The sequence below is a fragment of the Anas platyrhynchos genome, chromosome 13 (assembly GCF_047663525.1).
Source record: "Anas platyrhynchos isolate ZD024472 breed Pekin duck chromosome 13, IASCAAS_PekinDuck_T2T, whole genome shotgun sequence".
Classification (NCBI taxonomy): Eukaryota; Metazoa; Chordata; class Aves; order Anseriformes; family Anatidae; genus Anas; species Anas platyrhynchos.
In genome coordinates, this window is record NC_092599.1 from 8341960 (window position 1) to 8355486 (window position 13527).

The 13527-nt window shown below is 36.7% G+C and overlaps 1 protein-coding gene across 1 annotated transcript in view; it reads left to right on the plus strand.

The window, feature by feature from the left end:
- Positions 1-2729: 2729 nt before the first annotated feature.
- The window catches only part of FHIT (fragile histidine triad diadenosine triphosphatase), a 565789-nt gene continuing 554991 nt past the window's right edge, over positions 2730-13527 (plus strand). Inside the window, exon 1 of the mRNA XM_072044229.1 lies at positions 2730-2863. Within this exon, the coding sequence (XP_071900330.1) occupies positions 2745-2863 (119 nt within the window). The 5' untranslated portion in view covers positions 2730-2744. The remainder of the gene's footprint in view (positions 2864-13527) is intronic.

A 13527-nucleotide genomic window follows, 5' to 3' on the forward strand; every position in this document is an offset into this window, starting at 1 on the left:
GATTGACAAGGAGAAGATATTCCAGGCTCCTGCTAAGGATTAGAGGGAGAAAAAGTTTTGTTTCTGCATAAGTATAAAGCATGTATAAAACTTGTTTTTTATTCAGGAGGTGATTTCATGCTCCACTGAATGTTAGAAGCAGATTATCTAGAAACACACCTCACTTTTGCTTATGTTTTGCATCTGTTTTTTTCTGTTGATAGCAGAATATTAAAGCTACTTTTTTAGTAAGCAAAAGCTTCTGCTTTAGCAGTAACCCACCTCTTCATCTGCTTTTTACATATTTTAGCAGTTGCATGTATTTATGTAACACATAATCTCTGGTTACAGACAGAGATTGCAGTGGTAGAAATGGAGAATTATGACGAGAGCTCTTTGAAGAGATTAGGATTTACAGTTTGTTTTCAACATTGCTGAAAATATTCAGGTTTTTTTTTTGTTGTTAGTTTTAAAACTTTCTGATGTGTTTAATCTGATTTTCTGATGTGCTGCTTTACTGAAGTTTAAATTATTTTCAGCGTATACTTCAGTACACTGTTTCTTTTTTCTTTTTCTCTCTTTTTTATTTTTATTTTTATTTTTTTTTTTCACAGTATCACAAGTGTATGCCTGGGACAACAAAACAGTCTTAAATGTTTACATTTACCTGATTGCAGGCCTCAAAAGATAGAAGTTTTTTTGACTATTTTAAGATATTGAGTAGAAAATGAGAAGCTACACATACAGACATACAAATGAGCATATTTTCATTGGGGTTGATGAGCCCATCAGCTCACACACTATCCTTTTATTTGAATGGAGTTCAACCTGGTGATGGCAGTGAAATCATCTACATAGAGGTTAAGTCTGATGGTGTTTGCTTTTACCAATGATACAGTCTCCTTAACAATTAATGGCAGTAAAGAATGTCATCAAGAGAAACTTAAGACCATTGCAGGGTGGGATGACCACAAAATTCAAATAACTTAAGGGCAGTGAGGTGATTCAGATTAAGCTGTTGAAGTGAAGAGACTGACTTCACTGTCTTTATGTTTCTTGATTACAAATTGAGTCAATTTGGGGGAAACAGAATCACTGCTATTTGCCTGCTGTATTTTTATATATTAACTTAGTTCAGTGAGATCAGTAAGACATGAGGTAAACTTCCAAATTGGTGCAAGGTAATAAAATCAATGCACAACTGTAATGTCATTAGAAACACTGATAACCCACGCTAGGACTCTTGGAAAGTACAGAGTAACCTTTCCCAAGTCAAAAGTTACTACACAGAAATTAGAATTCACAATAACCTGGTAATTTCATCAAAGGTCTGTGTGCCATCCAGGCTGTCAATGCAGAAGATAATCACTGAGAATTATTGAAAAGCAACACTGTAATGACAAAACCTTTTAACTGTACTACTTACTGGAATTGTATACACAATATTTGCTTCTGTAAACAACACAAGTACTTACTAAGTTTCTCAGAATGGGGTGGGTATATGAGGAAATGCTGCCAGTATTATTAGTTATATATTATTAGTTGCATAATCCTAGAAGGCAGGTATATGCAATATAAAAGGGGCATATCTAAGGTAGATTTGCAGACAGTTGATGCAAGGGAGTTGCTGCTGTGCAGCTCATGAAGGGCTAGCAAAATACGTAACAGCAGGGGAATTAATACTATCATTTCTGTATTTTGGGGATCCGGTAGAGGACTCTGCTGTTTGGATGTATAGATACTGAGGTATCCCCCATGGCAGTGCCATCAAAGGGGAATCTTGACTAACTGTTTGCATTAAGTAATAAGGATACTTGGTATCACCTTTATGGGTAGGTGACAATGTCTTCAACGCAAGTATAAGAAGAAGCTGATACTTGGAATATTGGTCATTGTGGCAGTGTTGATTAATACAGTATTGTCTCCAGCAAATACATCCCACTTGTCTTCCATTAGTTATTTTATATTCTAAAGGAAATGAGTAGGAAGGTAAAGGCTTTGGGCCTGAGAACAGCACATCTGACTGCCTAAAGCATTGTCCCTTGACAGTAACGTACAGCATCTTCATCCGTCTACAATGTATATATGTAAGAGTATCATTGTAGGAAAGAGAGCTTTCTTAGATACCAGGCTGAAAGCAAATTTTCCTACAAACCTTCCTTTATATTATACGGCCTTGTCTTCACTAAAAAACCCTGTCCAAGTGAACTGAAGCAAGCTACTAACCAGGGTCTATCCCTTTAGGAAAAAGGTGGAGGGAGAACTCCTTCACGGCAGAAGCCAACTGTGGCACCGTACGGCCTGCTCTAGAGGGTGCCTCTTGCTGCAGGCTGCCTTCTGTGGCTCTGGTACACTGCCCAGGAGCAATGGTGGCCACAAATGTACCAACAGAATTCAATAGGGACATCACTGCCTCACTATTGAGAAACTAGTAACTGAAGCTGTGAAAGTTGACGACAGTGTTCCGATGTGATATAACCTGTCTCCAGCGCGAGCCAAAAGCAGGTGCCTTACAAACACAAGACACACACCACGACACTGCTTTTCCCTGCTTGCAACGTGAGCGCTCAGAGCTGTGTCCGCACACTTTTTAAGACTTTACACCAGCTGCTTCAGGCACAGCTTTCCAGTCCCCAGTTAGAGGCTGCCCCTGGGGCAGGCTGAGGGTGGCGGCCACCGCCCTTCTCCTCAGGTGAGGGAAAGGCGGCAGCGCCCGCGGGCTGCTGAGGCAGCGGCCGTTACAGCGCGGCGCGCCCCGAGCACGCATGCACGCTGCTTCACCCCCCTCCTGCTTTACCCCCGCGGGCCGCCATTCGCTGAGCGCCCAGCCCGCCTCCCCGGCCTCTCACTGCCGGCCCTGCGCATGTGTTGTAGGAGGGGGAGCGTAAGTCTCCATTTTGTGTCAATTTTCTTCCCTCACCTTCCTTGCGCTGCTTCCAGCGGGGAGGAGGCGGCGGCTGCTGCTGCTGCTGCTGCTGGAGCGGGCAGAGCCTTCCCTTTCGGCCCCGGGCTCCCTGAGGTGGCTGCTGCCGCCCTCGCCTCTCCCTGTCCCCGTCCCCTCAGCGCTCGGCTGCCCGCCCTCCTCCTCTTCCCTCAGGCGGGATGCTCGGGGAGCCCCTTGGGAAGCCCTTGGCATGGCGTCTACGTGCTGGGCATCTCCCCTCACTGTCTGTGGAGACAGCCGTGCGCTGGGTGCCGGCGGTGGCAGCCCGCAGCCTCTCCTCTCCTGCCCTGCTTGCTTTTGACCGCCGGGAGAGGAAGCTCGCTTTCTGACAAATGCAGTGGGCTGAGGCAGATTTAACGCATCCTCGCTCCCCAGCAAAGCACACCCCGTCATTGCAGCAGCTTGGTGATGTTAGAATCACAGAGTCTGGCCAGCCCCTTGAATTTAACGTGGTATTTGGGGTGATAACGCTTCACGTAATTTTAGGTGCTTCCTACACTTTGTCCAAGTGATCAATCTGCTCCTTTTACATCAGTTAATAAAGAACTGTAGCTGAACCCCAGGTAGCCTAAATTACAATAAAGTGGCTAAAGCAAAGACAATGGGGTTCTTGTAAAGAAGACACATGTCTGAGGTGCAGATTCATTTTGCAAGTTCTTAATAAATCACTTAAGAAATGAGTAAAATCAAGGTGGAGAAAGGAAGGAAAAAGCACTGTTGTGTGAGCTCTGAGACGTTCGGGCGAAACTTGCAGTTGCTTTTAAAAAACAGTTTAAATTATTTTTCTGGGGTTTAATGTATTAAAAATCTTAAATGATAACGTTCTTAACAAGAGGAGAATACAAAATTGAATTCAAAGAATAATTGCACACAATATGTCATCTGTAAGCAGGTTTCAGAGTAATTTATTTTCAAATACTGGATGTTGGTGATTCAAATAAGACATTCCAGAACATGTGCTAAGATCTTGGCTACTTAATTTTAAATTGAGTCATAGAAATGTCTAATGGAAAAAGTGCATGAAATACTTAACCTTTTTCCTCAGGGCAGGATGTGTGTTATCTCCAAAAAATAGTAGGTGCCTTGATTTCATAACCTGCTTTCATATTTCCCCTCAAATGCATTTTTAGATATTCTGAGTAGTCTTAAATCTTTGAATGACAGCAGAGAACCGTTCCTGTCTTTAAAAGTTACATTCTATGTGCTGAAAAGAAATTCTGCACACGCGTTGCTTTTTCCCTTTGAGTGCTAGGTGTGGAGTACTCCTAAAAGCTGAATTTAGTTCACTTGTCAAATCTGCTACTTACTACGAAACCTTCAGTTGCATTTTTTTCAGCTTGTGTATTTCCCCCCAAGCATTGTACGATCACTTAGTACCATTTGGGCAAAAATGTTTTTAGTTTCATTTAACGTGAGCTGTTATGTTTCCAAGTATAGCACTTCTGATGCAAGTTCTAATTAAATCTCTTCAAAACATGCTGTTTGTAACCAGCTATTTTAGCTGGTATTATAGTCTTGACTAATATGTGAGAAGAGTGTGTGAAACTAAGGCTGTAATGATAATCAAATATTTTTAGTTTCATAGCCTTTGAGTTGTATGCTTGCAGTTTCACATGACTTTATTACTGACCAAGTTAATATTTTTACGTTTGGGGAAAACTGGAGGATGTAGGAGTGATAGAGGAAACAATGGTTTGGGTCAACTCTTATAACTTAAGGGTGAGACTAGGATTATCCTCTTGTCTTGCATATTACAACTGTGTACGTACTTTATAGGATTTGCAATTTCATAGTTACAATGTATAATCCTCTCATATTCATTTTGTCATCTGTCACGCGAATCCTTTTGTGAATGTGCAGTAAATAGAATTACTTAGTTTTACAAATGTCATTCTTTGGTGTGACTGCAGCTTCATTTATGTTAATTACATTTGTTCATATAATTCTACATGTTGGTAATTTTGACTTTCTTACAAAGTAAAAAATAATGCCACTTTTCAACTTTGTCATCTGATTTGTGTACGGAATGTGTGTATATAAACAGCTTTAAACAAATCAGTAATGTTTACTATTCACTGGCCCAAATATTGATCTCTTAAGTCTGAAACAAAACTGTTGTTGACTTCTACTGCTCAAACTCTAGTATTACGGTTATTCTGAAATGCAAGCTTATTATTCACAAAGAATTTAGTGCTATGCGAGCAGTGTTTTTATTTTGTGCGTTATGATTAATTACTTTTGTGTGGAACTTGCACTGCCCTGTATTATCCATAATGTCTCTCTTTTTTTTCAATAGTAGCTTAAACATCTTGTTTGCCTTACTATGGATTCTCTGCGCTTACGTTTCATTTATTCATACAGGGCTGAATATTTTTGTTGCTTTGTTATTTCCATAAGCTCTAGGAGAAGACGGATGCTTTAAAGAAGGTCTTAACAAATTATGTTCATTCTTGTCTTTTTCCATTACATCAGTAATTTATCAAATAAGTGTTGAATTTGTTTGGTGCGATGTGTTCTTTGTGCATCGTTGTATTTTATAACGCCTGTTTTTTCTGTGTGCAACATTAAACTTAAAATTTAATGAGATTTCTTTAAAAAAAGCACAACAAAATCACAACCCACCAAAGGGCCAAACCAAGTCTGGGTTTGATTTATTTGTTATTAAAAAGCTTACTGAGTTTCTTTAAGTGGTACAGGTTACATGAAGGAAATATGCTTGTCTCTAAAACTTCAGTGTAATTCTGAACATCCTTCATAAATACTTATTATCAGAATTTAGTGCCTTTCAATTCTGAATGTTCGTAATTTTCTATAGTGTGGCAGTTACCTCTTTACAGAGTAGAACACACAAAGATAAAATTGGGATATTTAAGAAGCAGCTTCATAATATTCAATGTTTAGAAGTTTTACTAGTAAAAATGAAAGTTGCATTAGTTGAACTTGATTCCCATGCTTTTTACTGGTTGTCTCTGTAAGTTGGATCTAGTCCTGTTTATGACTTCCCAGGTGTGGTCCTACTGGTGAGTAATAGCAGTTTGCTTGCTGTCTCAGAAGCCAATAAATTAATGACTCAGCTGCTGAATTTTTGCAGAAGTCATTAATTGAGGGGGGATGGTGTGGGGTGCATGCATTTAAATTTCTTGACAACAGATGATATTGACTATATGCCTACAAAGAACAGTTCGGAAAGTTTCTGCTAAAAAGAGGACTCTTCTACAAGTGCTTGAATTATTAAGATTAATCCAGTGTTATAAAAGGACCCCAAATCTGTGCTCAATAAAATGTAAACCTTCAGGGAGATATATCACACCAGGAGGTTACCTTCAGAAAGAACGTGGTGGTTCCTGCAGATGTTCTGGTAAAACAGACATTCAATTTTACCTACATTGTTTTTTTATTACTATTAAGCTACTCCACCAAAAGTGGAGTTGAGTGCTGCATTTCGAAGAATGGGACACTAATTAGATTGTTATCTACTTTTTAACACCCTTTATCTATACTCAGAGAATTTGCTTTGATCAGCAAATGAAATGTTAAGGAGTAATCCTTGATTCTTAGTGTAGATAAAGGTGAACTTGAGGGGGTGCTGAAGAGGAGCTTGATCAGCATAAGAATTATTCAAATACAGGAAAACTGCCATTCTAGAGGCTCATCTTGTGATAATCACATTTTTATAATTATAGGCAGGATGCTGCTGACATTTCTAGAGAAATTCTTTGTTAACCAGACTCTTATTTACTGCAGTAAATTGTTTTCCTTCCTATCTTCTTTCTTACATATAGAGTGGTGTCATGACCAAATAGAGTTCAAAAAAGCAAGCTTTCATGACGAACAGACAAAACAGTTAACACCTTCATAAAGCCAGCTGCTGATACTGGACCTTTCCTATCCTACTTCTTCCCAGATCATACAACTACTATCTGTTTTTCCTATGTTAAAAAACAGGTATGCTGTACGCTGTATTTCTTATTGGATGAGCGGTGTTATTCCTTTGTGAGAAACAAGAGTATCCTTGGATGGTAGAGAGGTTTGGGTGATTCCACGTTTTATTCCAAAACGTTCAAAAATGAACCTTCATTTTCAAACTTGCAAAAGCATCATAGAAAATTCAAAATGATATAATGCTTCTAAAGGTGTTCTGTTTTTTAGAAGTGGTATGGTTATTCAAGTATTAAGCTTGAAAAGTTATTAAAAAAACACACCAACAACTAGGGGAAAGAGCTGTTTATAACCTTGTGGGCAAAATTAAAGAAAATGTTCTAATTGCAAGGTATAAATAAACCTTTTGATTTTAATCAGAACGTGCGTTTTTCTCCCATCAGTTTTCAGAGCACTACCTAATATTCCCAGTATAGCTCATCAGACTTGCAGTTTAATGCAGCTAACTCAGGAACTATATTTATGAGCTTCATGTTTATAGATGCACCAAAGTACAGATTTTCTGTATTGGCACTGTAATGCTGTTACTTCATCAAAATAATACTGTGGCTTAGTGCATCAATAGTCAAAAGCATTTAAATGAATTCTTCTGAAGATAAATATTTTTTTTAGCATTAGCATTTGCTCAAATTTGGCAAGGCTTTAAGTTTCTAAAAATCTGATAGATATTAGCCTCGGAATGTATCCTGTTAGGAAGTCATTGCACACTGACTTGTTAGAATAGTTTACATATGTCATTTAATTAGTTTTCAAAATTGTTTCTGAAATGTTGAAAAGTAAGGCTTAAAGTTGGCATAGTGCTGACATTTGCCACTAAGTATGCATATTATTTGTCCTGTTCACTTCAGTGGAATTATGCAAATAGTGAAAATTAAGCACCTTCTAAACTGTTCTGGTGGATTTGTGTGCAAGCCTTTGCTGAAAACTAAGAGATAATGAAGGCATGTTAGAAAGCAGTAGGTAATACACAAGGCTCAAATTTGCATTCAGGTTGTATTAAGACTGGGAATCAGTGTTCTGTTAATAACAGTGTAGTGATTCCCTGAACTGATGGTATGTAAAGTATTTCATAATCTGTTTGGATGTGCAAATGAGTTTGAAATGGCATTCATGCTTTATTATTGTTCTGAATGGTCACTAAAATGAAGTGGTGCTGGATTTTCTGTGGTTTCTTTTTGTCAGTATTTTGTTCTTTTTGATGCTGTACCTGATTCTTACCACCTTCCACTTCAAAAACATTCATTAATTTTATATACTTTACCCATGATCTTTGGCATCTCAATGAATCAAAACCAGTAGCTTCATTACATGCTTATTTAATATACAGTAGCAGAGCAACCAAGCTGACAGTCTTTAGATCCTGATGTGAAAGGACTTTGAAATTACACTTGCAGAGAAATGTATGTCTCCTTTTTATTTCTTGTACTAGGACATCTCCTAATGATTTCAGGCTTTCAGTCTCTTTTTAGTGTATGTTTTGTTATTAAATATTTAAGAATGATACGGTTCTGATGAGTACTGTTTCAGAATAGCAGAATTTTATTCATTACAGAAGTTTTCAGGTCAAGTTTGACTTTAAAACATTCAATTTTGGAAGGAAATGGGGGGAGGGGGATAGGACAGAAGGGAGCTTGCCTATATGTAAGGTTTATAAATCTCTTCCATCATTTTTGTTTAGGCAGGTTCTTTGCTGAGGAAAATGTGTACGTGTGTTTGAAACGTGATTAGGTGCATGTGTTTATGGAGAAATCAAAATACAGATGAGCACATCTCCAATCGATGAAGAGCTAATAGCCTACACATTATTTCACTAGAAAATGTTATGACCCTGGACTTCAGCCTCTGTTGCTATGCGAGCTTTCATAGAAGAGATACTTAATTTATCCTGAAACTACAGTGATGTTATTTTGTGAACTAATTGCTTTTTTTTGAGTGTTGTTGCATGCTGATCATTGACTAGTATTTTTGGTTCAGTTATCATTAAAAATTTGTGTAAGAGTATCCATTTGGTTATTAAAAACTGTGTATTTATAATACCACTAATAAATATAAGAAGCATATCAAGTATTATAATAAATATTAACTGTATTATATATTAAATATTAACTAGTATTTATATAACAAATATAAATGTGTTATAAGTTGTCTTGCTAAGTACTGAGTTTGGAAAGGAGGAGTTTTTTCAGCAATTGGATTGTTGCAATTAAACTGTTAGTTGTGTGATGGGAAGTAGTTACTAGTTTGTACCTAATGTACCAAAAGTCAAGATTAGTCTTTTCAGTTGTTATATAAGAGGATACCAGATGCTGGATTTAAAACAGGAAACATTTAACTGTGGTTGAATGTTCATGCAGCACAGTGCAAATAATCTTCCTGTGTTTTCTTTTCTGAAGTCAAGATACAAGTCACTGTACTCTAACATTAGACTAAGTAGTGCGTTTTAGTATAGATATTTTTATGTGAGTAGTCAAATAAAGCGAAAGAGCTTTCTTAGTAAAACAAATATTTTTAAAGTACTTGTATGCTGAAAGATGTAGACAGGTGTTTTAAAATTGGAAAATAAAATATTAAAGTAGAAAGAGATTTTATTCTGTGAATTTGGCAGCTATTTTTTCCTGTATTTTTTTCTAGTGTAATGTTTGTTTTTGAGATGCACTTAGCATGTATGTAAGCATTCTTTGTCAGTACATTGAAAATATGAATGTGAAGACAGCATTAGAAAAGATAAAAGTACCCTGTATTAGTCCTTCAATGTTTTCTGTTTATTGTGAGACCCATATTTTAACTAGTTTTCGGTTGTGTATATTGAGGCTGTATGATGCAACTGCCAATAATGTTCCAATGTTGTAAGAGAACATGTATTAGAGAGCTTCTAATTCAGGAATATTTTTGTACTATATTATGTTTTAAAGCATATGATGGAAACTTGGATACTTTGGTTCTAATGATGACCAGATGACCAGTCTTCTTTTCCTGTAAACAGCAGAGGTCAAAAACACATGCATGCTTAACAATTGCCAGACCAAATGCGTTGCAGTTATCTTAATGGTATCTAGAAGGGAATAGTCATGCAGGCAACTGAAGTGACTGGTGGTTTCAAAGCTGTGCTAGCATGGGTTGAGTCCATGCAGAAACCACTCTGTAAATATTTGAAGTCAAGGGTGAGAAAATCAGCTTGATAGTGGAAGTGAACTACATCTGTATTTGTAAGATTAATTTCTTACAATGTAGTCACAGAAATACTGAGCTAGTGTTTGAGTCTGGATACAAGGATCTAGAGATACTTGTAATCATTTAATGACGGAGAAGTGAATAAAAAGCAAGTGTCTGAACTGCCTACTAATTGACACTTTAAGCCCTGTTTTTTTTTTTTTTTTTTTTTTTTTTAGGACACTGTCTGATAAGATTCAGCCACTACAAATATTAGGAGTTAGTAATACAAGCTTTCATTTCTCTCTATTTCTTTTTTTTTTTTCATTTTCTCTCTCTCTCTCTCTCTTTTTTTTTTTTTTTTTTTTTTTTTTTTTTTTTTTTTTTTTAATAGCATAACCACCTCAGGGAATTCCAGATCAAGTAACTCCATTTCAGCTGCTGGTTCCCTTTCCCGTGTGTTAACCTGTTAAAGCTTTTTCTGGGATCATGTGAATCACAGCAGTAAAGACATTTGAGTGAGCTGACTATACAGAAAAGGGTTGTTTTCAGCGTTGATAATCCTGAAAAGTTCATTGTTTGAATTTACTGTACAGACAGTTGCTCGCATGAGCTTTTACAAGAACTGGAGAGAGAAGTGGGATTTGCTTTAGGTGGAAGAATTGATAGCCTTACAACTCAGAAAATTGTTCTTGGAAACATGAGAAAACCATGAGGATCTCTTAACCTCTGAATCGTATTTCCACTGCAGTAGTACAAAGTTCTGCTTTGCTCAGGCATTGTTCCAGCTGAGGTGGTGAGGAACAACTTCTAAACAGCCTTTTACCTCTAACCATATCTGTAGAAATGCTTCCGTAAGTTAAAGCAGGTTCATTTATATGACTGTGATCCAAAGTGGACTAGATACTAATTCAATCTAATACTGGTCTGCTTTGTTGAGAGGTGGCAGCTTCTTAGCTCTTAATGACAGATACAGTGCTCGCAGTCCATTTTGGAGATAAGCTGAAATGCAGTAATTTCTTTGTAGATACTTGTAGAGACTTACCACCACATGGGAACTGCACCAAAACCGGATTTATTCAATACGAGCATCAAACTAGGATCTGGTCAGGTTGTAAAGGATCAACAGTTGTCTTGCTTTGCTATGCATTGGCTTACACTTCCCACTGATACAGGTCAGTGTAACACTCCCTTGCCCTTTGCAGTTCTGATCCCATCAATGCTTTCAATCCGGAAAGGTTCAGAATAATGCATCTTTAAAATGGAGGAGAAGAGGCACAATCAACATTCCTATTTGTTTTGTAAAAGTGTTTACCAGAAAATTTGTGGTCTGGTAAGATCTCAGCCTTCAGTTGTTTGTCCATGTACTAGAAGAGTGCATATTGACCTGAAAAAGCAATCTACTCACTTTGGTTATGCGCTGGCCAACAGCTGGGGTTGTTAGTGCTTGATGCTTGCTATAAGAATGACTAAGCACTGATATTTGCAAATACTGAAGTTCAGAATAAAAATATTTTATTAATGTTTATTACCAATATGCCATACAATTTCCGCATTGTGAACTTAACTAGTTAAATAGAACATGGAGAGATCCAGGGCCCATATGCATGAGCAGTTTTTCTTGGATGTACTTTCTGAATTATTTTTCCCTGTATGCCTATCTTTTTTTTTTTTTTTTTTTTTTTTTTTGTATGTTAGGAGGGTGGAGGGAAGAATTTTAACTACTAAAATACTAATCAGATCAAGGCTGGGATTTCTTCAGTTGCTTTTCCCATAAATATTGTAAAAACAAACAAACAAACACAACAAAAAAACTTTTCTGATGGAGGCAGATCCCTGTTGTCACCATCAGTGTGGAATGATGAAGCTGATGGAGCTAGCAACATTCTGAATCTAAGCAGAACTTCTTAGCCCTCCACGTTAATTTTCATTTCATCAGGCAGAAGTAATACAACTAATTTGCAGTAAACTGGTTTGGGGTTTAAATAAAGTATTGTGTTTCTTTGTTTTTTACCAAGTGATGTTAAGTTAGTTGTTTTAACTCTTGTGACATCTGTCCTTCACAAAAGGAAGGTATTGTCAACTAGCTCTAGCTAAGGCTAACTTGTGTTTAGTTTTGAGAACATCTGGTCTTTGTAACCAGAGTTTTTTTTTTTACTTGTCAGCACAATTATTTATGGTGTAGGTTTTGATTTTGCTCCTCAGCTCTGAAAATCGAAGCTAATCAGCCAGAGATGCTTTAAATAGCCTACTGTATACTAGGTGAGCAAGGAGAAAACTAATGGTCATTCCTTTCAAAACAATTTTTTATGTGATTGTATAACTTAAGTTTCTTCTTTCACATGTGAATTATTTGTCAGTTCATCAGCATAACCAAGAGAATGGGCTTTTCTCTCTAGAGCTGAATTGTCTTTAGCTAAGGGAAGTGCAGAGGAACCTTTCCTGAACCTGAGATTCCTAGAAATGTCCAAAAATATTTAAAGCTATTTTTGTTTTGGTAAAATGTTATCTTTGTTCCTTATGTAGTTTTGTCATATCTGTGTTGCTACATAAAAACTGAGACTACCATTGTGCAAATCTGACTAAAATTATCTGTGCTGTTTCAAAGGTCAGGTGCATTCAGTGAATTTGCTTTCAAATTATTTTGTTTATTCTGTGTACGTATGCATCCTGAGCTCTATAAAGGTCAGGAGAAGAGATTCGTTTTGGAATTTAAAGAAGTTTTTTAATGTTGGTCACCCTTTTTAGTTTCATTTGAAAATTGTTTTCCTTTGTTTCCTTTTTTTTTTTTTTTTAAATATATATATATCTACAGCAAAGCTCATTTGTGAGGTCCATTTAAAAATAAAACTATTAGTAGTGCATTTATCATATTCAAACTTAAAAAATAAATACTGTTTGCATGAATTAAACTGTATTTCTATTTGGTTTTGGTTTCTTGGCTTATTTCATGTGACAGACTAGCATTTTCATTGCTGGAATAACATATTTATAGGATATATAATATTTAACTGTCTCTTGCTACAAATGGTTTAATAAAACAGGGTGATTGTGCAGTTCCTTAGACTTTGTATGTCCTGCTTATTAACGGTCATGTTGAATAATATAATGACAGAAGGATTCATATATGAGTCAGCAATGCGTAACTAATTGCAGTTTTCAGTCACAGGACTAAAAAAAAATCAGTAAGGAAGTGGGCCTCTATTAAATATGTATTTCTAGATATTTAGAGGACAAAGAAAATGTATTTGTAATGTGCCTAAATTTTGTCCTCTGTAATGTAAATTCTCCAGTGACTGTAGAATGGTAAAAATGTAGAATGTAGAAATATTTTTGGTGACTTCCTTTACAATAACTCACAGGAAGACCAAGTTTTATGAAATGGTAATAATGATTTTGCACCCAAAAATGAGTACCTTTGTCGAAGTTTACATTCACTTTGAAAGTGCAGAGCTGTTTAACCAAATCCAACTTTTCTTTGTGAAAATTATTCTGACATTTTCTTTTCTGACCTT